Here is a 26,375-nt window from a genome sequence, read left to right on the forward strand (position 1 = left end):
TTCTTGCACAATTTTGTCACTGTAACCTCAGAACCATAATAAATGAACTATTGGCTAATTAACTAATGAAGAAGCTGATTCCAGTGAAAGAGTAGTCTGTCAGTCTTGAAGTAGAGACCTTACACACAGATAAAAGCATCAGGCTTAGGCTGAAAGTGCCTACATCCTAAAAGTATGTGTCAAGACCCTATTATGTTAGGTACTATTGGAATCGAAGACAATGAGGAAGAAGTCTTGTTGTTAAGTAGAATAGTAGTGCATTTTTGAGAAGTCTCCATATAAAATTAAAATGAAGTGGAAAAATTCATGCTTTGAAAACACTGGAGCCAGGTTGTCTAGCATCCAATTTTGTCTCTGCCACTTATTAGCTTTGTCACCTTGGATAAGTTTTCCCCCTCTGTTTTGTTATTTCATCATACAATAGCAGTATCTACTTTATGGATTGTTACGAGAATTAAAATGAGTTAATATGTGTACAGCATTGATAACACCACCTGATATAGTAAGCCCCATGCAATATATGCATTCCCATTTCTGAGCAAAAGGTACTTACAGAGCAGAAGTCAGTTCCTATCCCAGCTGGCATTACTAGCCTGATGCCCTTGAGCAAGTCATTTGGCCTCTCTCAATGATAAAATCCTTCAATTGATGTCACAGTACATGAAAGCACTTTTAAGATATCAAAATGCCAAACAAGTGTCAGATGTTTAGTAGAATCATTGTATTATGCAGAGTACCTTCAACTCCTCTTTTGTGTAGGTTCTATATGAAGAACCCTGTGTCAAGTTGTTCAGTTACTACTCTCAGTTCACTTTTTAATTTGGCATGTATTGATAACCTGCTATATAGCAGTCATTGAGAATACAGAGATGAACAGACTAAAACTCTTGGAGCTCATGTCTGGTAGAAAATGTACAAGTGAAAGAGTAGAACAACATTCTACAAGGCAGAGGGTGAGGACACTTGGCATTCTCTTGAGATGAGGAAGGAAGTGGAGGGGCAGGGAAATCTAATAGAATAGGTGACATTTTACTGAATCTTGCCAGTGAAGAAGAATGTTCCAAGTAGACTGAGGGTAGGAAAGCATTCCAGGCATTCGGGAAATTGCAGAAGTGATGTTATAGCATGGGGGCATGTGTCCCAAGGTGGATGCAGGAGTTGGTAGTGGGGAAGCCAGGTCACCAAAGGCCGCTTATCCACCTGATCATGGAATTTGGACATCGTTCAGTAAGTTATTAGAAGCCACTAAAGGATTTTAAATGCAGAGAAATAAACATTGTGTTTACAGTTTAAGAACATCATTTGACAGTGCTGATAATGGAAAAGAGGCAAGGAAATGATTTAACAGGTAATTGTAGCAATCAATAATATCATCTTGATATTATTAACCACAAATGCAGGACCCACAGGTCAACCAAAACAAAAACTTAAGTCAACCATTTTGCTATTCAGTCTCTATTGAAGCAAAAATAGACAATCCTGAATATATTCTTTACAAGGAAGTTCATTAGTCACAAGAAGATTGACCAAAAAAGTAAATGTGGTAGGATGTTCAGGAAAAAAAGTTGAGGTTAAGCAGAAGACAGTAATATGAATCATTTAAACTAAACATCTCAGATAAACTCCACAGTGAAGCAGAGATGATATTTTTCTGACCCTACCATGATTCACAATGTGAGATAATGCACATGAAAGAATTTTGGGTGACATAACTATACAAACATAAAACACATATACTAATAAAGGGAAATTGAAAGAGGTAGAGACCTTTCCACTAGCATGGAAACTCCCTGAAATCAGGGAGTGTATCTCATTTGTTTGCTGCTGGATCCTGGTGACTTGTGCATAGTGTCATAGTTACTATGGGCAGGGACAGTAATAAATACTATATATGCATTGACTCATTTAATTCTCATAAAATTTCCATAAGCCACAACCGATAACAAATTGCAGAGCAGAATAGATTCAAATGCAGTGTGTGTCTAATATCTGCTTTTAACCACTATATAAATACATCATAGACATTTGCAGATTTGGAGTGATCAAAAGAAGCATAATAGAATCAAAAAAATTTTTAAATGATGGTGTATGTTAAATACAACTACATTAGTTTCAAGTCCTTTTAAGTAACTAAAGACATTCAGCAAATTAAAAGGTATATCATACTTGTTCTACCAATAGCAAAAAAAAAAAACCTTTATGTGTAAATGTATGTTTCTCAAAAGTTGGGGTTTTTTTCCTCTAGAGCTAGAAAAGTAGTTATAAAGTTTATTTGGAAGGATAAACACACAAAAATATCTGGGAAAATCAAAAAAAATCAATGGATGATCGGGCCTCCCCAGTGGTGCAACCGTTGAGCGTTGGGCTGCGAAGCTGCCCACAGCCTCTGCAGTGCCGGTTCGATCCCCAGCAGGTCCCACATGGCATGCAGACCTCTCCTGCCATGCCCGCTGCTCCCCTCAGCAGTGTACTTTGTCAGACTGCCTGTTCTGCTCCCTGCTCTGGCTCTGGTGAATTCTCTCACCCTCCCGTGCTTCTGACTGTACCCAGTGCTTGTATAAATAAATAAATAAATAAAATCTTTAAAAAAAAATATCAATGGATGGTGGCAGGTAGACCATACCAGATAGTAAAGCACATTATAAAATTAGAATGATGGGATATTAGCACATGAATAGAGACTAATAGAAAACAAAAACAAAATCCAGAAAAAGACCAAAATGTGTAAGAAAATTTAGAATTTTATAATAATGTTCACACTAAAATGTTATCTGAAGGCCACATAGATTTTAAAAAAGTCTATCTTTCCTTATCTAAAAAACCACTCACTATCTTTCTTCCATAGAATTTACTTATGTGATTCATCTTGTTCAGTAAACAGATTAAAGGTAAACTTCATCCGAGATAAAGTAAAGGGGGTAACTAACATCAAGGCAAAAGACCTATAAAAAGGTTGAGAGTGACAGACTTTAGCAAGCATTTAAGTGCTAAGGGATACAGGTTCCTTGGGACTGGAGGAAAAAGACAATCTCTTACAAGCTCACCGTGGCAAGGAGAGATTAAAATAACTTCTTCCAGAACTGCTCTGTCCTGTCCTCATGGTTAATTGGATCCCACCTCATAGATTATTTATCCAGTGGGTACTGAGAGGTAAATATCCCATAATTTCCTTGTAGGCACCCTGCCACTCAGCTCAGACGTTCAGACATTCAGAGATGAATAACTACCATACATCACCATTTAATCTGCAATCTTACATCTTGGTTTCTGTTGTAGAATAAAGACCCCAAGATGGCTCGAGTTGCACTGGAATCTCTGTACAGATTACTTTGGGTTTACATGATTCGAATTAAATGTGAAAGCAACACAGCTACACAGAGGTAAGGAGCTGGCTTGAATCAATGGTAACCACTTGATTGAGTTACTGGTAAACATACCTTCAACCCATGGAGAGGGAGTTTCATTTTGTTGTTTCCTATGGTAACCTAACTAGAAGCTGCTGAAAGCTGGCATTTACTAAAAATTCTCAGTCCTGAAAGAGCTAAGTCCTAAGAACTTTTCAGGCTTGGCTTAGTTATTGGCTCAGCAGCCATTACAGAAACCCCAGGCCCTACCAGGACTGCCAAGTTCTGTGCCCAGTGCTCCATGTACCACTTTAACAAAGGAAACAGCTATAATTTTCCAACTGCCCTTAGTTTTCCAGAAAAACTTTATTTCATAGAGTAATTATGTTAATGGAAAAGGAATGAAGTGGTTTGTTTTCTTTTTCTGAATTCTCTCTGATTCTTAGATAAGGTAAAACATCTGCCATTTTCTCTTAAAGCACTGGAGCTCAGCCAATCTTGCTTGTTTTCTCTTCCCACCCCCCTTATCTTTCAGCCGTCTTATAACCATCATCACAACACTTTTCCCCAAAGGGTCCCGTGGTGTGGTGCCAAGGGATATGCCTCTGAACATCTTTGTGAAAATCATCCAGTTCATTGCCCAGGTAATGGAGAAGTTTCTGGCAATAAGAATCTTCTCATTAACTTTAAATCATCTCCTCCTTATGAAGTGCAAACAGATAAAGACTCTAAAATAATATTTTACATTTATAGACTTTTCAGAATGGTTTTGAAAGTGTTTTTACACATAACCTTTTTTTCCCTCAGAACAAATTATGACAGTACATCAAGTGTTTTCAGCCTTTGACAAGTGAAGGAACTTAAGAGACAGAGTTTAAGTTACTCATCTAAGGTCACAGAGCCTATTAGTGAAAATTTCGCTTGACTCTTAATCCCTATTTTTTCCTGATTCTCTGCCTTACAAGTCAGGAGGAAGCAGAGGATCTGATGTTTGGAGTATATCAAAAGAATACAATTGAGTGAAATTGGAGGAGTAAATAATAACATTCTTTCACCCTGTAAAAAAGAATTTAATAGGAATATTAGCAGTTATCAAATACTTTATCATGTACTGAATTCTAAGCTCTTCATAAGTACTTATTTACTTAAAAACTGGACCCAGTATATTATATGTAGTTTTTAGTGTTTAGTGTATTGCTTCAATCCAAGTTGTTTACTTTTTTAAAATACTTTTTACTTTTTAAACTGTTTTACCCCAACTTTGACTCAAGTGTGACTTGTGGAGGGGCATAAACAGAAGTTTATTCCAGTCCAGCTTCTGCTATGAGCCAGCTCTATTACCTTAAACAAGTTGGAGAGCATCTTTAATCCTCAGCTTTTACATTCTATAAAAGGTGGGAAATGCTCTCTCAGTTTACCTCAGAATCTTGTATGAATAAAGGGAAATAAAGTTACAGTCTATATATATACGTAAGTTTCAATCATTACTTCACAGACTATTTAACTTGATAGCTTTCTGTGTTTGGTACAGTGATATGTCTCTATAATGTTAGTACTTAGGGGAAAGACATTACTTGCTTTGCAGGTGAACAAAGGAGTGTAACTTTTCTAGACACAATTATCAAGTGACTGTGCTATGACTATTCTGAAATATGGTGTATAAAATGAACCTGCCATCTCTTAGTGGTCATTGCCTGGTATTCTTAGAATATGGTTTAGATTTTCTCATTTGTGAACCTTAATTCATCTTCCTAGCTGATTATTCATTTCACTTGCACAATTGTCTGTTATAAAGAATTTGTATGTTAGAGAATAGAAGACAACGGTAATTTTGCAATGGCACTTTTAAAGAGACATTTTAAACTGGGTTTCAAGGAGTTAGTTATCAGCATCTGCAGTGCAAGGAGAAAGAGTTTGAACATGAGCAAGCCAGATACTCCAGATTTTGGATGCTTTATTTTGTGGGGGGTGTCATTAGTCATTACATGCTTTAGGGGCAAATTACGTATGTTATGCAATGAAGGCTTCTCAGCACACCACATGAAAACAGAAGCAACTCCACCAAAGATTCACATGGGCTGGTCTTCATTCAGGGATCCTCTGTGATCCGTAAAGCTGAGTGGTACCTTTCTTCTTTGAGCAGGCACCTATTTGGTACATAGGATGAGAACAGACATTTCATGTTGAATTTGTTTTCCAACACTTTCATTTTGTTTTGTTATTTTCACTACAGGAACGATTAGATTTTGCAATGAAAGAAATCATTTTTGATTTTCTTTGTGTGGGAAAACCAGCAAAAGCCTTCAGTCTCAATCCAGAGGTATGACTCATCCTTTTATGTACTTTTAACACAGATGTATGATAGAAGCTTACCTTTACTTTGCAACTTTGGGTCCAGAGAAATGTTCACCAAATCCTGGTTGAAAAAAATCTTTATACCTTGGAGCCTCCCTGGTGGTGCAAGGGGTTAAGCACTGTACTATGAAGCAGTCTGCAGCCTCTGCAGCACTAGTTCAATCCCCAGCTGGCCAGGGAGCTACCCACATGGCGAGGCAGACCTCCCCTGTCTCGCCAGTGCTCCTCTCAGCAGTGTGTTTCAGACAGTCTGCCTGTTCTGTTCCCCACTCTGTCTCTGGTGAATCCTCTCATGCCCCGCAACTCTGGCCTGTACCCCAGCTCTTGAATGCATAAATAAATAAATCTTTAAAAAAGAAAAAAGAAAAAGAAAAATGTTTACACCTTGAGACCTGAATTAGAAGTTTTAAAATTAATAAAATCAATATTACTTTGTGTTACAGAATATAATTATGTACCACAGAATGGTGATTTGTGCAAACCTGACTAGGCTATATAGCTTCCCAATTATTAGTTGTGTCACCCCAGTTTTCCCACCTGAAAAATGAGAATAATACCTTCTTTGTGTGACTCTTTTAAAGATGAGAGTGAATGAGCAATTCTCGATATATTTAGGGACTCAATAAATTGTAACTAGGTTGTTATTAGTATCAGTAATCATTATTTTCTGCTGTAGGTCTACTTTGGGAACTTACTACTTCATGTGGTTTGAAAATAGGAGTGTAGATATTTTAAACATGGCTGTTTAAGGAAGCACAGATGTTTTAGTACTTTATGATCTTTTAAGGTTAGTGCAACTGGGAGTCACTACTTTACTCAGTCATCTTTCAGAAGCAACATTGTTCCTAACTTGAGTCTGAGGAAGAGGACAAACTGGCCCAGAATGGTATTTCTTCTTATAACCTCATGTTTTTATCAGTAACAGGTTCTGTGGCACTGTATTTTTTAAAATTTATTTTCTATCTCCTAACCCTTATAAGCAAAAGTTAACAACTTGCAGTTCAGAGCAGATGATTTTTGTTTTGTGGTTCCCATTTGAAACTCCTGTTTGTTTTCATTCAGTCTCTGTAAATCAACACTTATGTGTCCGTCCAGGAGAGATAGGAACCTTTTCTTTTCCTCAGCTTACCTTGGCTGCAGCTGTTGCAGAGGATGACTGACTATCCCTTTGGGGTATACCCAAAATCCTCCAAACAGAATATGATGTGTGACTGCCTCAAACATACCTTCCAAGTTTGGTGAAAATCTTACCAGTTGTTTTCTTATGTGCAGCAACAAACCATAACAAAAATTTCATTTTATTTTTATAGGTTTGGCCTAAACTCTTGTGCCTTTTAAACTGCTCTCCCATACTAATCTCGATGGCTTAAATTTTCTGAAAGAGTGACAGTTTCATTGGGTCTTCCTTTTAAACTTGAGCGCATTGTTTCTCACAGAGAATGAACATTGGTTTACGGGCATTCTTGGTAATCGCTGATAGCTTGCAGCAGAAAGACGGTGAGCCTCCCATGCCGGTCACAGGAGCTGTTCTCCCTTCAGGAAACACATTGAGAGTGAAGAAAACATATTTGAGTAAAACACTAACTGAAGAGGAAGCCAAAATGATAGGTGGGTTTCAAGGATGTGTCACAACTGAGCCTTTTAAGCCTTTAAAATTACCAGTAAATATTTACCCTAAGTGAGATACACTTTTAAGATATCTTTATAAAAGTAGCTGATGAAACATTCCAACATTAATTGTTTTGATTGATTCATGCTGTGCTTTGTTTTACTGCCCTTTAAACTTTTTTGGAACTTCCTGATAAATATTTTGCCATTTAAATGTTAGACTTTAATCTATGATCTTTTCAAATTTTTAATATTGGTTATCCACATTTATAGTAAATTTCTAAGGCATCTGTGTGCTTTGGTAAATAAGCCTATTTATAAATCATATATTCATACACTCATTCGTTCATTTTTATAGTTTCTTTTATTTTTTTTTAAATAAAATCAGCTTAATCTGTGCTTTAAACATAACAAATCCCACACATACCATATTATATTATGGGATTAGCCTACAGGAGATTATTTTCTTTTTAATTTAGTTATTTTAAACTGAAGGGGTGATATTTTTGTATTTGTCTCTTGAGTATCTGAATTTAGAAACCTCTGCAAACTTTGTCAAGATACTTCCTGAATTCCAGAGGCCTGAAGAAGATAGATGACAAATCTTTATTGCTATAAAATATTTATCTTTAGTTAAATACTTAAACAAATTTAAAAAGATTTGATGGATGAAAAATAACTATTAATAATTAAAGTTCAGATATTAAAGGCAAAGTAACTTAGTTTTCATTTGTATTATATAAATATATTACATGAATGTGCTGTACATATTTATCTTTTGCTTAGGACATTGGCACTGTATTTAATGAGAACAGTAAAAATTATATAGCTAAAATACATTTTCCTTTATTTTAAAATATATAATGAAAGGTAATTTTGTTTCTTCAATGAAAAAAATCTATACATATTTCAGAGGATAATAGGAAATTATTAAAATCCTAGCTCAAAATGAAAGTTATCCTTCATGCACGTAATTACAAATGATGGTAAATTTTCTTATACCTACCAGAAACATTAAATATCTAAAATAAGACTTTCTATTTCCTTGTTTAACACTTCTATAAAATACTTCCCCTTGAAGTATTAGAATTCCAGTTTCTTTAATTTAAATGATTATTTGATGAATAACTACTAAATACAGGGAACTATGCTAAGAATATTGCAAATAACAGATTGAATTAGACTTTACTCAAAGAAGTCATTGACCCATAAAAAGTTTTCATTAAAAGCAGTCATGGGCCTCCCTGGTGGCGCAAGGGATTAAGATGCAGCCTATGATGCCATCCACAGCCACTGCAGCATGAATTCAATCCCAGGCCAGGGAGCTACCCACATGGCACAGCAGACCTCTCTTGACTCACCCACTGCTTCCTTCAGCAGTGTATTTCAGTCAATCCACCTGTTCTGCTCCCCACTCTGTCTCTGGTGAATCCTCTCACCCCCTCATACCTCTGGCGTGTACCCCAGTTCTTGTATGCATAAATAAATAAATCTTTAAAAATAAATAAATAAAAATAAAAACAGTCATATTTTAATAAGCTCCATAAGCTAGAATTTCATTCTTTGATAGATTTAGTCAGAGATGTAACTATAATACATTTTTCAGGTATGTCTTTATATTACTCTCAAGTACGAAAAGCTGTGGACAACATTTTAAGGCACCTTGATAAAGAAGTGGGAAGGTGTATGATGCTAACTAATGTCCAGATGTTAAACAAAGAACCCGAAGACATGATCACGTGAGTATAGGAGCCCTGTTTTAAATGAAGTAGTAATTAACAAAAGACACCACAGAATTTCTTCTCATTTCTTCTCTATTTTGTTCTCATCTTCTTTGAATCAGGGTCCTAAGAACTGTTAAAAACAGTAAGAATATACTTTGATAATATTTGGCTAACTATTAAAAATTAGGTATCTGAAGTATCAGTAGACCAGTAAGTTAGAAAATATGGCCCAAGACTCATTTACTGGTCCACATTTTTTGGAAGTGATGTTTTGTTCCCAAGCTTTATCACAACCATTGTGTTATACATCACCAATTTACAGATAATCCATCTTTATCATGTCAAGTTCACTTGTTTTTAATGACCATGCCAAGCTATGAGATTTAAACCTTTCATATTCTCTGTGGAATCAAATGCTCTTAGCCAAAATCTAAAGATCTGTAATTTGTAATTAGAGCTCTGTAAAAGAAACTCATGTAGCTTGTACTTGCTACTTTTGTTTTAATTTTCTACTTTTGATTAAGACAGAAACTAGAATTAAGTTATAATTTTACATTTTAAGAAAGCTTGGACTTTCGCAAGGAAAGAGGAAAATATTGGATGGTTTCACATATAGGAGGAACATAGGGAAAACAGACAAGGGAGCAGGAAAAAAGAGAGAGCAACAGAAATATAAGGCAAACTATAAATCAGAGACATTCAGCTGGAGAGGGGGAGGAAAGGGATCAAAACATGGGAAAGAAGAGCACAAGGGACTATGGTGATGGTGCACAGGTGACTTGGTGGTAGGAATTTTATGGGGACTACACCTAACAGGAGAATGAAAAATGATGTAAAAAGTATATAAATGAAAAATAATAATAAAATAAAACAATGATGAGATGCCACTACTCTAAAGAAAAAAAGAAAGAAAGTTTGGACTTTGCTGTGAATTAAATTAGATTTGCCTCCTATGGCATAAATTTCCAAAAATATCATTATGAAAATTACCTTTGTCACTCATCATATCAAGTTCTGAATACTAGAATTTGTCAGGCGGCTGTATTTTTATTATAATCGTAGCATTTCTAAAACAAATTATGACAAAACAAAAATAAATTTTAAGAATGTCAAAGATAAAGAATAATTTTAAATACATCTTTAGTGGTATATAAAATTAAAACAAAAGCCTTCTCTTCAGGGCTCCACCTGAAATCTGTGACTATTCCTTGGCTCACTATAACTTCTTCCAGGTCCTTCCCTATATCAATGCAAATATATGCCTATACTTTTTTTTAACAAAAATGGGATTATACAATGCATTATCTTGCAGCTTGCCATGTCATTTCATTTAATGATATGATGATCATGTTCATTTAGACTTTTCAACCAAAGTGAGAGCAGAATTGAAATTGACAAAGGTTAATAACATTAAATATATTATCTACAACTCTAGTGCTCAGCTCACAAATTGCCAGATTGTCAATAAGCCTTTAATATTACTACCTACTCTATAAATATATTAAAGCAATTTTCAGTATAGAAAATGCAAGAAATGCTTTAGTTGGTTCCTCTAAAAATAGTGAGAAGAATGGGCCTCCCCGGTGGCGCAGCGGTTGAGTGCTGGATTGCCAAGCTCCCTGCGGCCTCTGCGGCGCCGGTTCTATCCCCGGTTGCTCCCCGGCCACCAGAGGAGGGTCCCACATGGTGCACAGACCTCTCCTGCTGCCTGCTGCTCCCCTCAGCAGTGGACTTCATCAGTCTGTCTGTTCTGCTCCCCGCTCTGGTTCTGGTGAATTCTCTCACCCTCCTGCGCTTCTGACTGTACCCAGTGCATGTATAAACAAAACAAACAAATAAATAAATAAATAAAACATGCCTCTATTAAAAAAAAATAATAAAATAAAAATAGTGAGAAGACAAATACCTTTGAAGAAAAAGTAAATTTATAATTAAGACCTCATAAGTTCAGAACCAAAACAATATATTCAAAACCATAAAAAATATGGTTTTAAAACATTTCATTTACACTTTAACCAATATTTCAAAGTTTTTCTAAGTTTATTTTTTCCTCTTTACCCCTCCAGAGACCCAAAATAGAGCTATAAATAGTTTTTCATGATAGGCTTTAAGGCAAATTCCTGAATGATAATAACCCATTGCTACATTTGTAAAAAACAAGGAGAAACTTTAGGGAATCATGTCAGCACTTAGCAGAAGAAAGTGCAGGCCCACACCAGGCTGATGGGAACAATCATTGAAGTGGATATTCCAGGTTAGTCCACTACCATCCTGGATCCTGCTTAGCATATGAACTTGAACACTGAACAGTCTCTGTTGCTCCATTTCCTTTCCTCATTCCTTTCATGGTGGTTCATGCTAGCAAATAATAATATTTTAGCGTCTGCAAATAAAAATTATGTCATTTGGGGAGTTCACATGCTTCCTGTAAAAGGTCAGAGAGAAAGGACTACAGTAGTAAGAGGAAATCATGTACCAATTAGAGTTTCTAATCTAGACTTGCCTTATCAGCATAGCAATCTGGCAGAATTCTCCTTATACTTCAGGCCAGGCAGGGTCATTTGTTTTCCGGCAAATAGAAAAATAATTCCAGCTATTAAAACATCTGGGGAACAAGCTAAGAGAACTTTTTCAACAACTGAATGTGCTGTAAATGAACAGTTAGGCGAGATCATGAGGCTCCAACTCTGTATAGCTACTGAGGATATCATTTGAAGACTTTTTTCAACTGATTGAAAAGCACTGTGCAAGTTTCCTCTTCTGGAGTCCTCATACCTTTCATGCAAAAGGACTGTGGAAAAGGAAAGAAAATAATGTAATAACTTTCTACAAGAACAGAGTATTTCAGAAATCAATGTGTGTGTTTTGTTATTTAAATAAACCATTTTGTATTCTTAAGCTTACAATTCATGCTAAAAAGCAATGTCATAGAGCAAAATTGCTGTCTGATTATCATCTTTAGATTATAGAGAGGATGGATTCTGCTTGGTGAATTTCTATTCTGACCATAGTTACCTTCCAAGAATTACTTCTCTACTGCTTTGCATTATTTAATTCTGATTACATTAATTTGATGCCAATTTTGTATTTATTCTCCCAACTAAATCATCAGAATTTAATTAAAGTCAGAAAGGGTGCATAACTTTATGTACTTCAGGATTTTACTTGATATTATGAATAACTTAGTTTTGGAAGCACTTATTTGCTTAACAAATGGGGTGGGGATCCTAGAGTAGGACATAACTCATCAGAGGAGAAGCTTCCAGGTGACTTGCTTCTTAGAGGCTTCATTCCTGTATACATTAAAAATCCCATTTTTAAATACTGAATCTAGGAATAACTGTGTATTTCCTATGTGCGGATGCCTTTAAGCATTTCAATGAATTCTGTGTTTTAAATGCAGCCCACAAGGACCAAACCCCATTGCAAGGTATATGATAGAATGCTATTAATATTGAGATTTTTCTATCAGACATATACCTTTGTCTAATATTTACATTTTTATAAGTTCTCTTCAGACTGGCCAAGCTATAAAAGACATAAGCATTTGCTAGTAAATAAGGAACCAACACCAAGTTGTGACTCAGAGGGCATGGATTCTAGTCTTGTGCACATATTTTATCAACTTTTTAAGTATTTGTGACCTTTTGACCTATGTTTAACTTTTCTTTTCAAATTCCAGGGGTGAGAGAAAGCCAAAAATAGATTTATTCAGAACCTGTGTCGCTGCTATCCCTCGACTACTTCCTGATGGGATGTCAAAACTTGAACTTATTGACTTGCTGGCCAGGTAGGTGAGGGTTGTGGTGGGCATTGTCTGACCAAAATTCATTTTAATTCTTCACCCTGATTCCTTAAAAAAATATAATGGTTAATAACAATTGACTGAATGAGACTTTAGTCTGGGTACTATGTGTAAGCAAGGAGGAATAAAGGGTTGGCTTTTTGAGGGGAAGAGGTTGGATGATGGGGGTGTTTCCCCATGTTCAAATGATTTGAAATCCAATGTGGGAGCAAATGCATAAGCACATAAGGTAGCTAACAGTTCAAGACCTGAAACTTTTCAAATTAATGGCACACAAAGTACGACACGGGAGTTGAGTAAGTAGGGGGATTACACTGGACTGGGGAAATCAGCAAATGACTCCTAAGAAAAGGTGGAACTTGAACTGTCCTTTGAAGGAAAGCTGGAATTCAGGGAAAGGGAGTGACATGAACAAAGGCACAGAGGTGGGAGCTGGAAATGAGATAAGGAAAAATGTTCATTATTTAATGGGGTCTGATTCCTAATTCAGTGTGCAGAGACCCCAGCGTTTCCACGGTGAATAACATGGATCCTAAGTTAATTTTAGTACTTCAGAAAGCTGCACCCAAATCATATATTTAGCACCCTTCCCATCTTCCATAAGAATGGAAAGTCCAATTAGAACCCATAGTTAATTCGCTTTGAACAAAATTTGTCATTATAGATAAGTAAGCATAGTTATCTCATTTGTTATAACTTTCTAGTTGACAGTTATGCATGTCTTTAACTTAAAAATTAAAAGTGACTTATTAACTAAATGCAATTTTTAAAAAAAAATATATTTATTTATACAAGAACTAAGGTACAGGCCAGATGTGCGGAAGGGTAAGAGGATTCACCAGAGACAGAGCAGGGACCAGAACAGGCAGACTGATGAAATACACTGCTGAGGGGAGCAGCGGGAGAGACAGGAGAGGTTGCCGCACCATGTGGGACCCTCGCCGGCCAGCCAGGATCGAACCAGCGCTGCAGAGGCTGGGTACAACCTCACAGCGCTGCGCTCAACTGCCTGCGCCAGAGAGGAGGCCCCTTAAATACAATTTAAAAGACAAAATTATTAAAAGCAAGAGGTTCAGAGAGGGAACAGGATGAGAAAGAACAAGTCATCCTTGATTTGAAAAAGAGAAAGGAGTTTAGAAACCCAATGATAAGAAGTAGAATTAAGACTGGAGACATGGATTTTTAGCTACTCTTTTTTGTCTTTATATTGAGGCAAAATTAGTTTAAAACACTATAGGTTTAGGTGTACAGTTTCTCACCTCAGCTGCTATGTATTTCACACCACACCCACCACCAAATGTCTAATCAACATTCACTCCCAAGCTATTCCCTCCTCCTTCTCCCCAGTAACTACCATTTTTAGTCAGTCTAAGGGTTTGTTTTTGTTTTTATTGTATTTGTTTGATTGTTTTTGATTTTCCTTATAGTCTACAAATTAGTGTAATCTTACAGTTTTTGTCTTTCTCCTGTTGACTCATTTCATTTAATTTTTTCAGCATCCATCTGTATCTATATTGTTGAAAATGGTTATTAGCGTAGATGTTTGGATTGCTAAGAGTTTTTAAGGGAAAGAATAACATGATTTTAAAGAATTGTGATCTACAATTATTTAATTCTTCAGCCTGTGTCTTTTTCCCCTGGTAAAATTGGAGTAGTAGTTCTCACCTCACAGGACTGCTATAAAGCATATGCACTCAGTGGTCAATCCTAGGGAAAAGGTGGCAACAGGGAAAAGACTTCAGCTAATGAAGTGGAAGTAAAGCTCACGCATTTCAGTGGAGTTCCAACTGGCGATGAATATGCCCACCATGGTCTTTTAAAATGCCAGTTTTTTGTGTGTCTTGAAACAATCTGGTAAAGTCTCTAGTGCTGTTTGGCTGTGATTCTGTGTGGGAGATTCTTTTCTCTGGAATGACGTTATGAGGCCCATTCCATTGATGCCTGAATCTGCAGCGCCAGGCATGTTGGGAGGGAATTCTGTTAGAAATCGTTGAAATGTCACTGCCCCTTATTGTGCTTCATGTTATAGTACATTCTTACAAAACCCAAAACAACGTATGCGGTTTTTATGAGGGTGAAAAACAAATATTCTTGAGAGTTCAAGTCTTAGGATGAAATCAAGAAAATGACTGATTAGGAAAGGAAGCCCATGAAGAGGCCTTATTCATAAGCTTCAAAAGAAGCCAGAGACTGTTCTTCTCAGAGGAAAGATTACTGGAGTGTACAACCTGCACACTGGGTCCTATTAACCTATGAGAAAATGAACCCTTCAGATCTTCTCAAGAGGGTCAGAGGACAAAAGTGAAGCAATTTAATAGCAATAAATGTGGGTTTCAAGTCTTAGTCATTTTATTCCCCTGCAGTCTTATAGTATTTGGATTGACTTGAGATGGTATACAATCTCATCAGAGAGGTATGAGATCCTTATTTATTTCAGACACTTCTCACTTCTCAGTCCATACACGTTTCATTTTTACTAGAGGAAAAACTTGGTTTCTTCATATCTAGTGAAATAAGACTTACTCATACCAGCTCCCTATTTCCTCCAGCTCAGTACCTTGAATAAAAACTTTCAGGGCTATATCTCTCATGACTGTCCCCAGGCCCCTTCGCACATGTCAAGACTAAATACCACACACACTCTTGCATGTTTAGCGTTAACAACAGTGTATGGGAAAAAACTGGCAACCCCCTTTCTTCAAGCTAAAGATTTCTGATTTGGTGACTCAGGCCACTCATACATGGGGAAATCTTTCCATGGAAGCTCCATGAAGGCTACACAAGCCCTCCTGACATCATGAAAGGATGGCATCATGCCCTGGGAGCGCCTCCTTCCCAGCTGCCAGGTTTCCCAAGGATTCTACACATTGCAGGAGCGCTTACTTCTCTCCTCTGCAGTTGCTGTTTTTTCTCTCATTCCACTCCCATCTGTTTCCTGCTCTTCCCTTAACTACAAGAAGGACCTTTCCCCGACCCACCCCCCCACCCCTAACAGCCTGCAAACTACTGGCCTTTGTCACTTCTTGCAGCTATATTCACAGTAAGGGTTTGCTGTTCAATACTTACCCTTATCTTTCAAAAACTTGTCATAGGACTGTGGGAATTGAATAATGCATGTAAATCACTTAGCATAGTGCCTAAAACACAGTAAGTTCTCAACAAATGTTAGTTATTTTTAGGCATCTTTACATTTGAATAACATTATGCCATGATGTACAATGCATTTTATACATTATGTTAGGCAAGCTGAGCACATATTCATTACTATTTTCAGACAAAGAGGTTGAACTTCAGAAGAGCAAAGTCAGTTGCCCAAACTTAGTTTCCTGTCACTGCCAAATGGAAGTGACAAATGTCTTTGGTTTTATACAAAATAACAGGTAACTCATTTTATGCAGTTTCCTTATAATTTGTGGAAATATTTAAGGTAATGAATGCACAATTCAGTGATCTTCTGTGGTATCTAAAAAAATACTTACATTTGCCATTTCTCATTCATTTTCAGCATATGTTTATATCATGGAAGGAGACTGGTTGTTTTAGGGAATAGAGTAAGAACCTTAGTCTCATATGTTGCCTAAATCTTATTTCTTTATTTCAATTGAGGCACAGTTCACAGCACTATCAGTAGGTGGATGTTCGTTCTTTAATATCTACAGATAATATATTTCCACACTGCTGATGAACTGTTGTAAAGGGTAAAAGTGCCCCATCAGCAAGGCTCTCCTTTTGGAAACCCTTGTCTCCAGGACTTGACTTTAAAACCATTTCTTTCTCTTCTGCCTTTGGTGATGTTATGGGACAGCATGTTTCTCATCTCTTCCTGGTGACCTTTTGTTTCTCTACCTTTTCTTCTGGTTATAGTTTGCAAATTTGAAATCTCTCCCATTTTACAAATGGCCAACAGACATATGAAAAAATGTTCAACATCCTTCATAATCAGGGAAATGCAAATCAAAACCACAATGAAATACCACCTTACACCAGTAAGAATGACACATATTTAAAAAACTAGCAACAACAAATGCTGGCAAGGATGTGGTTAAAAAAAAAAAAGGAACTCTCCTAATTGCTGGTGGGAATGCAAACTAGTCCAAACACTATGGAAAGCTGTATGGAGGTTCCTCAGATTACTAAAAAATGGACCCAAAATAACAAGACTTGTACCACCTTGGGGGTCTCGGAGTCCTTAAATTGACCCTGCCTTGTGGGTTTAAAGTTAAAACCTATTCTAGATTGCAAGTTGTGAACGAGAGCAAAGTTAACTGAAAAGTAGAATTTACCCAGTTCGAAAGTTCAAAGTATTGGTCCTTATTTAAAAGTTTCATCTATATAGACCATGAAATGGTCTATTTTGACTCTAAAGATAAGTGTTTATTTAGTTACATGACTGTAGTAGCTTGCTAAGGATGCCATAATAAACTATCAGAGAGGCTGAAATTTCAAAATCAAAATGTTACAAGGTTGCTTCCTTCTAAGGGCTATGAAAAAGAATCTATAATGCACCTCTCTCCTAGTTTCTAGTGATTTCTGGCAAGCTTTGGCATTCCTCGGCTTGTAAAAGCATCACCAGATCTTTCCATTCATCTTCACATGGCCTTCTCCCAGGTACATGTCTGTGTCCAAATTCCCTTTATATAGATACCAGTCATATTGAATTAGTAGCCCACCTCATCCTGACTTAGCTAACCACATCTGCAATAACCATATTTCCAAACAACACATTAGAAGTTACTAGGGAATTGTATTAAAACATGAATTTGAGGCGAGACACAATCCAACCCGTAACACTAACCAGTATCATTACCATCAGTTAATGTTTATTGAGTGCCTGTTACTCCTCTCCTTAAAAGGTGGTTTGTCATCTAGAATTTTTTCAGACATTCAGACCAGGACAGGTGTAAATATAGTAAACAGGAATAACAAATGGGAAAAAAATGACTTCTAGTGGTTTTCATTAACTAGTGTTTTCAAACAATGATCTGCAAAGCTGTACCAAAACTGCTTCTAGAGGAAAGAAGTGTTTCCTCCCCCTCCCAAAGGGATGGACTTCTACTAGTGCAGTCTACATTTATCCCAACATCAACCAGAGACTCAGATTCTGTATTACATATCAAAGTTTTACATAAAAACTTTAAAAATAGTGGGTCTCCCCTGGTGGCACAGGTGGTTGAGCGCAGCGCTGTGAAGCTGTCCTCAACCTCTGCAGCGCCGTTTTGCCCGGCAGCGAGGGTCCCACATGGCACAGCAGACCTCTCCTGTCTCACCCGCTGCTCCCCTCAGCAGTGTATTTCATCAGTTTGCTTGTTCTGTTCCACGCTCTGTCTCAGGTGAATCCTCTCACACACACACCCCCGCCCCGCGCATCTGGCCTGTACCCTAGTTCTTGAACTTTAAGAGATTAAGTAATTAGTGTGAGGTCATATAGCTAATAAGAGACAAAAGCAAGACACTTAATTCCAGAGCACACACAACTAATCCCTTCCCTCCTGTATTATGGTTGAAGGCAGCCCACAGACTGCCCACTTCACCAAGATGCCCCTGCTCTCTCTAGCTCTCTTTCAGACCTCACTCTTGCAAGCACCTGTGCCATTAGACATGGTCTAAAACTGAACCATATACTCTAGGGGCTGTTTACAGTGGGTATAGTGTCTGAAATATAGGAGGGTCTCAAAAATATTAAATAAATGAATGAAAAAGTCTATAAAGCAGTATGTTAATTATCATGCTCCATACCAATGTTGAGATTTAATATTATGCTGATATTTTAGGTTAAACCATAAATACGCTGACTATCTGGGGATTTCTCAACCTTGGCTCTATCAGCATTTTGGGCCAAATAATTCTTTATTGTAGTATTTTGTCCTATGCATTGTAGGAAATTCAGCAGCATCCCTGATTTCTACCTGCAAAATAGATGTCAGTGCTATGCTCCAAGTTTTGACAATAATTTGTGTTCTCTAAAGGAAAACCAATTGAGCACCACCGTCCTCTTACTTTTTCATTTTCACTGAACTTCTGGACATGTACTAGTCTCTCTAATACTCAGGTTTCTCATCCTTAAAAGATGCTAAATTATTCCATAGTCAATAATGTATTAAGAAGTATTCAAATACAACTAAATGCCATGATTTAGATTGCGTTCTAAAACAGAAAAATGCTATTAGTGAAAAATTGATGAAATCTAAATAAAGCCTCTAGTTTAGTCATGAGAGTCATATGAATGTTAAGCTCTTAATTTTGATAAATGTGCCATGATTATAAAAGATGTCATCATCAGGACAGCTGTGTGAAGAATATATGGGGAAAAGACCCATTTTTCAGACATAGGTGGAAGCAGAGACCTATGTATGTTCTTCCATAGATCTTTAAGAAAAGTGAATGCAGTAAATGATTTTATTTTTTATTTATTTCACAGACTCTCTATTCATATGGATGATGAGCTGCGGCATATTGCACAAAATTCTCTCCAGGGTTTACTTGTTGACTTCACAGACTGGAGGGAAGATGTACTATTTGGCTTCACCAACTTTCTGCTCCGGGAAGTGAATGACATGCATCACACGCTCCTTGATTCATCCCTGAAGTTACTGCTGCAGCTGCTCACCCAGTGGAAACTTGTCATACAAACTCAAGGAAAAGTCTGTGACCAAGCCAACAAAATCAGAAATGCAGAGGTGATTTCATACTCTTCCTACCATTTTGCATTCTTTTACATAGTGTGTGAATAAATTGCAGCTCAGAGGATCTCTTAATTATACTCTAATGTAATCTCAAATGGTATGGTTTTGTCTTTATTAATTAGCAGCCTTTGAAAAGTTATTTCTTATCAGAGGTAACAAATGGTGGATAATATTACAAAGCCATAATTGATGTAAAAAAACTAAAAGGAATCTTTGATAGTTCTTGAACAAGAATGAATTAATAGACATGTCAGGTTCTAAGCCTTTTTAATTTGTTTTAATATTACAAGGTCAAATGTGCTTAAATATATACATATAAGAGCACGTTCTTATTCCATTTTCATTTTTCTGAATATGGGAATTTTATTCTTATCACATGACAGCTAATTCCAAACAGCACCAGCCATAGAATTCCATCGGAACGGGGTCCACACTGCAGTGTACTTCATGCTGTGGAGGGCTTTGCTCTGGTTCTGCTCTGCAGTTTCCAAGTGGCCACTCGCAAACTGTCAGTTTTAATACTCAAGGAAATTCGAGCCTTATTTGTTGCACTGGGTCAGCCTGAGGTATGGACCATTCTTTCAAACTTTTCTAATTATTTAACCCTCACAAAAACCTCAGTTAGAAATGTTATTATCTGCAATGTACAGATACTGAGCCTGGGGATTAGGAGGTTAAAAGTCTTACTTAAAATCAACAGATAGGATGTGACAAAGCTAGAATTCAGATACTGATATATATACCTCTAAAGCCCCATGTACTTAACTGTTCTTCCACCACTTTGTCAAGACTCTCATACATTGCTTTCATTTATCAGCCACAACTTTTTTAAAACCATTCTTGGGTTTTATTTTCAGTTTTATGATTTTAGGTATCATGTTATATATTATGTGTTTTATATATTGTTTTATTTACAAATGCTAGCTTCATGCATGAATAAAGACATTCCATAGCTTAGGGAACCTTACAGAATAAGGTTTCTAAATACATAATTTGATATTTCTGAGATTCTCAGGATGATAAACATACACATATTGCACTATTCATGTAGAAGAATTCTCTATAAGGATCTCTCTTATCCCCTTTCCAATTTGCTTCTTTTACCAAATAGCTATACACAACATAAGTACCTCATAGGTGTGTGTCTCCAGTGCAGTTTATTAGGCATTAAAACTCAATCATAATCAACAATTTGTCATTTAGTATGGCAGTTCACTGACTTAATTAAGAAACATTAATTAGGAAGCTAGCATATTTTGTAGGGTCTCCATTTCTTAACATTAACAACATGAACACTTTAGTAAGTGATGTGTGGTTCTGGTATTTGCACTCTCAAACGTGTATAAGTCTTTGAAATCCAGGTCCTTCCCTTTTCAATAAAATATGAAATTAGAACTCTATTTTCCAGTGGAACTTGAAAGACTAAACTCAAAATCACAGGGTTTATATTACACTGCCTGTCACCATTTTTGTACTCAGTTTTCTGAGAGAAAAACCTTATCACTATCTTGCAAGCTGTTCTGTTTCATGTGCTAGATAAAGGCACAGTGGGGTGGGTGGGAAGGATTAATTTTCCCAAGATGAGTAATCACCTCACTTTGTGCAGGACGACGACAGGCCTATGATTGATGTTATGGATCAGCTAAGTTCTTCCATTCTCGAAAGTTTTATTCATGTATCAGTTTCGGATTCAGTAAGTACACGTTTGATCCTGGTTGCTAATAGTTCTTAAGTATAAGTTCTGAACCTATATGAAAAAGAGAGACAAAGAAAAATTACATGGAAGAAATCTGCAGTTTTAGCTCAGATTAATAAATGGACACAGGTACTTGTGCAAACAAGACTGGCTTTTCAAATGCTAGCTGAGATGTTTCAGATACATCAAAGTTTGAGCCTTAAGAATATAGATAATACTTTAATTTAAACTAATTTAAATTTATTTTTAATTTAATAATAAAATTCATTCATTTATTATATTTAACAGTGTAACATATTTATTTACATGGCGCTTCATAGTTTGCAAGGTACTTCCACTGTTAATATCTTGACATTCATAGTTATTAAAATTCTGAACATGATGGGGTGTGGTCAGTCATACAAAAAGAAACCTGAGATCCCAGATCTCACTTTTTGTACTGAATCTGGTAAAGCTTTACCTGGTGTGTATATACATTCTTCTACTCAAAGGGCATATTGCTGGCTTTCAATTTCCTGAACAAGTAGAGGGGAAATTTAAACTGATTGTAATTAGCTGATTTAAAAAAAAAAAATCAGTACAGCACAGAAACTGGGTTAATTTCAACTAAATAGTTGAAAAGCAGCAGAGAAGATCTGGGACTGCTTGCAGAATCCACATTCTGGTTGCTGATGCCCCTGTCAGTTCTTGTCAAACATCTATAAATTAATACAAACATATATGACAAATCGCTATAAGTGAATTCAAAATCGTAAGACATTTGTGAGTTTTTTTATGGCTTTTTCTAACAGATTGAAAGCAGATCTTGGTTTTTAGTAACCTATTGCTATTATTTATGGTCACAATAATAATAATGATAATTACTAAAATATTAGCCAGTGCAGACTTTAACCATGATCCTGCCTAGTCATGCTGCTTTTAGAAATTCACATTGTTTTAACATGGGGTGGAAGGGTAAAGTTTTATACACATCTCTTATTTCCCTGCAGATCATATTTTGTTCATGTGATTTTGTTTATCAGAAACAAAATATTGAGCCACAGGTAACTAGGTCAGCAATCCTGCATGTAGGAAGATGCACAGAGAGAGAGGAGAACTAATAGAAGGCAGTGCCTGCTTTGTGCCAGCTGTTCTTACATCCCTTATATTGTGTAATTCATTGAAAGATTAGGTAAGATCAGCATTATAATTCCCAGTCATAAATTAAGCAGACAGAGACTCTGAGAATGATCAGGACATGTTTCAGGACATGTGATTTATAGCCCAGGTCACAGGCATTGGGCAGTGCTTGTGTTAGAATCTCATCTCTCTGGCTCTGAAGCTTAAGCTGTGTTCTTTACTGTCCCTTACCCATTGAGGCCATTATTGTCACTCTCTTGTCCTTGGGAACTCATAGACCCAAAAAGATAACAGGGATCACTCTAAATGCCTGACAAACATAAAGGCAATTTCCTCTCCAGCTAGATTATTTGAAATTTGATCATCCTAAAACTGATATTCTACTCTTAGAATGAAATATAAGAGCTTATTTGTTACACTTAACTTCCTAAATGTTGTAGCATGCATTATTTTGACTTAATAACATAGGACAAGAATTAGTGAGTATCGTACTTTGAAAATCATCAGTAAAATAACCTTCCTAAAAGGGATTCCCCTAAGTCTAAGGGAAGCTGTTTCAGAACAAGATAAAGATCATGCTAAAAATATGTATGTATAATAATTGCAGGCATAAAAACACATTTATGACTCTCAGAGGTTAGTAAGTTTTCAGAATTTCAAAATGACAAATTTGTGGTCAGGTTTAACCTGGTTAAACTCTCATGTGTTTGTTCAACCAATACTTAGTGAGCAGCTTCTGTGTACTAACAATGCACGGTGCTATATGACATTAAAACTGTACAAAATATGACCCTTGTCCTTAAACTCTGCACTTCAGCTGCTTGCAGTCTAGCAAAGGTAACAGTGATGACTGCAAACCAAAATGCCATATGGTAGGTGTGAGGGAGATGTTTCAGATTCAAAGCTGGCCCCTTGCAGAGATGGTCAGGAAAAGCACTGTGGAAGAAAGAGCATTTAAGCCAAGCCACAATGGGGACATGTGATTTATAGCTCAACATTGACTCATTTCTCCATCTTGTGCCTGCAGTCAACATTGCCACTGACCCACAGCGTGGATCTGCAGTGGCTGGTAGAATGGAATGCAGTCCTGGTCAACAGCCATTATGATGTGAAGAGCCCTTCCCATGTCTGGATATTTGCTCAGTCTGTCAAAGACCCCTGGGTCCTCTGCCTCTTCAGCTTTCTTCGGCAGGAGAACTTGCCCAAGCACTGCCCCACAGCCCTCAGCTACGCCTGGCCATATGCCTTCACTCGGCTCCAGTCAGTGATGCCTCTGGTGGACCCAAAGTAAGGAATATGAGTTTCTGTTTTGCTTGTCTTGCCATTTGTCCTCTTACAATTTCATTTTATATGAAACTGGAGTATTATAATCCTCTCTGGTTTCCAAACTTCCTAATACAGAATTCTTAACATTGAGTAAAAACAGATCAAAAGCTCTTGTCTAATGCTAGGGTTTTTCCCCCTAACCTTAATATTCAATATGATTGTCTGAGTATAGAATCTCAGACCCTTAATGGTAGAAAGGACCTTATGTTCATTCTACTTCCCATTTAATGCAGACATTCCTTGACAGTTCAGTTTTATTTGACCTATGTCAAATTCCTATGACCACTATGTAATAAAGTGATATTTAAGATCTGGAATTTAGTTTCATTCTTGTTTCAACTCCATGTTTCTAGTAGCCCAATAAATGCAAAGAAAACCAGCACTGCCGGCAGCGGAGACAACTATGTTACCTTGTGGAGAAACTACCTTATTCTTTGTTTTGGAGTTGCAAAACCCAGTATTATGAGCCCAGGACACTTAAGAGCTTCCACTCCAGAAATAATGGCGACCACCCCTGATGGTACAGTGAGCTACGATAACAAGGTGACATGACATGCTTCAGAAGAATTATTCTGTAAGGTTTTTTTTTAGCTTGTTTGTCTAGAGTTCACAGTGCAAATTGCACTGTGCCTGCCATCTGGATGGAGTATATGGGATCAGATTTTCATCCTACACATTTCTAAATTCCATTGAGTGTTTATGTGAATAATTCACTGTTCCTCCCAGAAAAGTGGAGAACTAAAGATAAAGTAAAGAAATTGCCTTAGGGCCCTAGTGTAACTTGTATTTATTAGTCCCCAAGGTTTGATTCCTGTCCCACATCCACCTTTCTCTCACTCCTCAAAAGTATTCACCTTTAAAACATGCCTTAATTAAATTATTCTATTGCTGATGGTTTTATAGATTGAAATGCTTTTTCTTTTTAAAGAAAACTGTTGCAATAAAAATGTTTTTCAGAATTTGTGTGCCAGGTGAAAGATGCACTCATTGTGCTATATTAAAATTTATGTGTTTTTTTTTCCCTGAAATGATGGCAGTGCCTTGGGATGTGGTGCAGAATTAAAACTGTTTAATGGAATCATCTTTTGATTAAAGGAAGCATCAGTTATCATGTTACCTCTTTTTCACTTTTAATCAACTTGTTTCAGGCCATAGGCACCCCATCGGTGGGAGTTCTGTTAAAGCAGTTGGTGCCTTTGATGAGACTAGAGGGCATTGAGATCACAGAGTCCTTAGTTTTAGGATTTGGAAGAACAAATTCCCTTGTTTTCAGGTACGGTAGTCTTGATGAGTTGTTGTAAATTTGTATATGCTGCTACTATCCTAGATGCTGTTTTTAAATCCTTTGAGTTTGTGTTTTGGCATGTGCGTGAAGAGTTTATTGGCTTTGCGCTATTTTCTTTATGTCTTTGCTGGCTGACGTGCATGTAACGTGAATTCCTTCCACTGCCTCGCATTTTGCTGTTAGCCATTGCAACTTTTTATTTTACCACTCAGATTTTATCTCACTTGCAAGATTTTTATTAGACAAATGAAGAAATGTAATGGCAGTTCCTAGTTAGCCAGGCTGTTTAGAGACATTAACATCAAAGTAATAAACATCTGTTCATCAACCCTGGATGCTATAGGCTCTCTTTCAGGAGCATTCCATTATACATGCTCATCTTTCAAGAAGATGCTTCATCTGCCTCAACAGAACCAGCATATCTCACTTTCTGAATCCCTTATCATGTCATGCCTTTAATCAACCATTCCATCTGAGACAGTGTCAAAACCTTTTGAAAGAGCCATTGTAAAATGTTTGTTTGGGTTGCCTCTGATGACTTAAGCCAAGCAATGAAAGGCTATAAGGACAAATAAAACAATTTTTCATGTATATGGAAAAGGAAAAACTCTAAGCATCTATTTGAAAAATAAAAATTAATGAAATGTTTGAAAAGTGACTGGATAAGATCTGTAACAACATTAGTCATGTGAGGAATTAGATCTTGTCCTAAAAAAGCAATTTTGAGCTCTAATACTTGGAGCCAGTTAACCAATGTTTTACTACTTAGTAGTTAATTAGTTAAGACAGCATCATATAGAAATACTACAAGAAAATAGCAAAATAAAATCCTAGACTACCTGCCTTTCTTCCCCGAAGAAGCTAGGGCATTTTTGCATCTTCCACCCTCTCAATATTTCTAAGGATAGGTAAAATTATGCTATTTGCTATCCATATGGGTCTGGAAAACTTTACATTCCCAAGTCTCAGTTACCTTACCTATAAAGTTAATATAATAAATAAAAATAAAATATATGTCTCTAATTTAAAAAAGGAAATGGTATATTTATTGAATTTATCTTATAGATTTATTGAGAGGATTATGTAAAATAAATACATGGAGTAAATATTCAATAAATGCTTGCTATTAGATGGAGGAGATCATTATATTATTATGTTATTTATAATGTATATTATTTTTCTTTCTTTGATGAAGAAATGCTAGGGGCTGTCCTGCCAGAAAATAGCAGGTTTTCAGATATGGAGCAGACTTTAGACAAAATACCTAGCGATAGACTAGATCTCACAATTTTGTCTAATTGGGCATAACAAGTCAGAAGTTACTTCCTAAAGACAACTAATTCGATAAGCAGGAATAAAGCTGAGAAAAATGAGGTAATGGGGATAGACAATGTATATGTGGTCAAACTTTTAGTTTTACTACACAAGAG

The 26,375-nt window shown here is 36.6% G+C and overlaps 1 protein-coding gene across 3 annotated transcripts in view; it reads left to right on the top strand.

Annotated features, from left to right (window-relative positions):
- The window catches only part of FRY (FRY microtubule binding protein), a 386,045-nt gene that overhangs the window by 252,634 nt on the left and 107,036 nt on the right, over positions 1-26,375 (top strand). For all 3 annotated transcript variants that reach the window (XM_054701594.1, XM_054701593.1, XM_037527137.2), the window contains 12 exons: positions 3,277-3,380; positions 3,880-3,988; positions 5,578-5,664; positions 7,136-7,307; positions 8,914-9,046; positions 12,714-12,821; positions 19,255-19,513; positions 19,903-20,085; positions 21,126-21,212; positions 23,362-23,621; positions 24,014-24,203; positions 24,809-24,933. In XM_054701594.1, coding sequence (XP_054557569.1) covers positions 3,277-3,380; positions 3,880-3,988; positions 5,578-5,664; positions 7,136-7,307; positions 8,914-9,046; positions 12,714-12,821; positions 19,255-19,513; positions 19,903-20,085; positions 21,126-21,212; positions 23,362-23,621; positions 24,014-24,203; positions 24,809-24,933 — 1,817 coding nt within the window. The remainder of the gene's footprint in view (positions 1-3,276; positions 3,381-3,879; positions 3,989-5,577; positions 5,665-7,135; positions 7,308-8,913; positions 9,047-12,713; positions 12,822-19,254; positions 19,514-19,902; positions 20,086-21,125; positions 21,213-23,361; positions 23,622-24,013; positions 24,204-24,808; positions 24,934-26,375) is intronic.

Source organism: Talpa occidentalis, unplaced genomic scaffold (genome assembly GCF_014898055.3).
Source record: "Talpa occidentalis isolate TD23 unplaced genomic scaffold, MPIMG_talOcc4v2.1 talOcc4.5, whole genome shotgun sequence".
Taxonomy (NCBI): domain Eukaryota; kingdom Metazoa; phylum Chordata; class Mammalia; order Eulipotyphla; family Talpidae; genus Talpa; species Talpa occidentalis.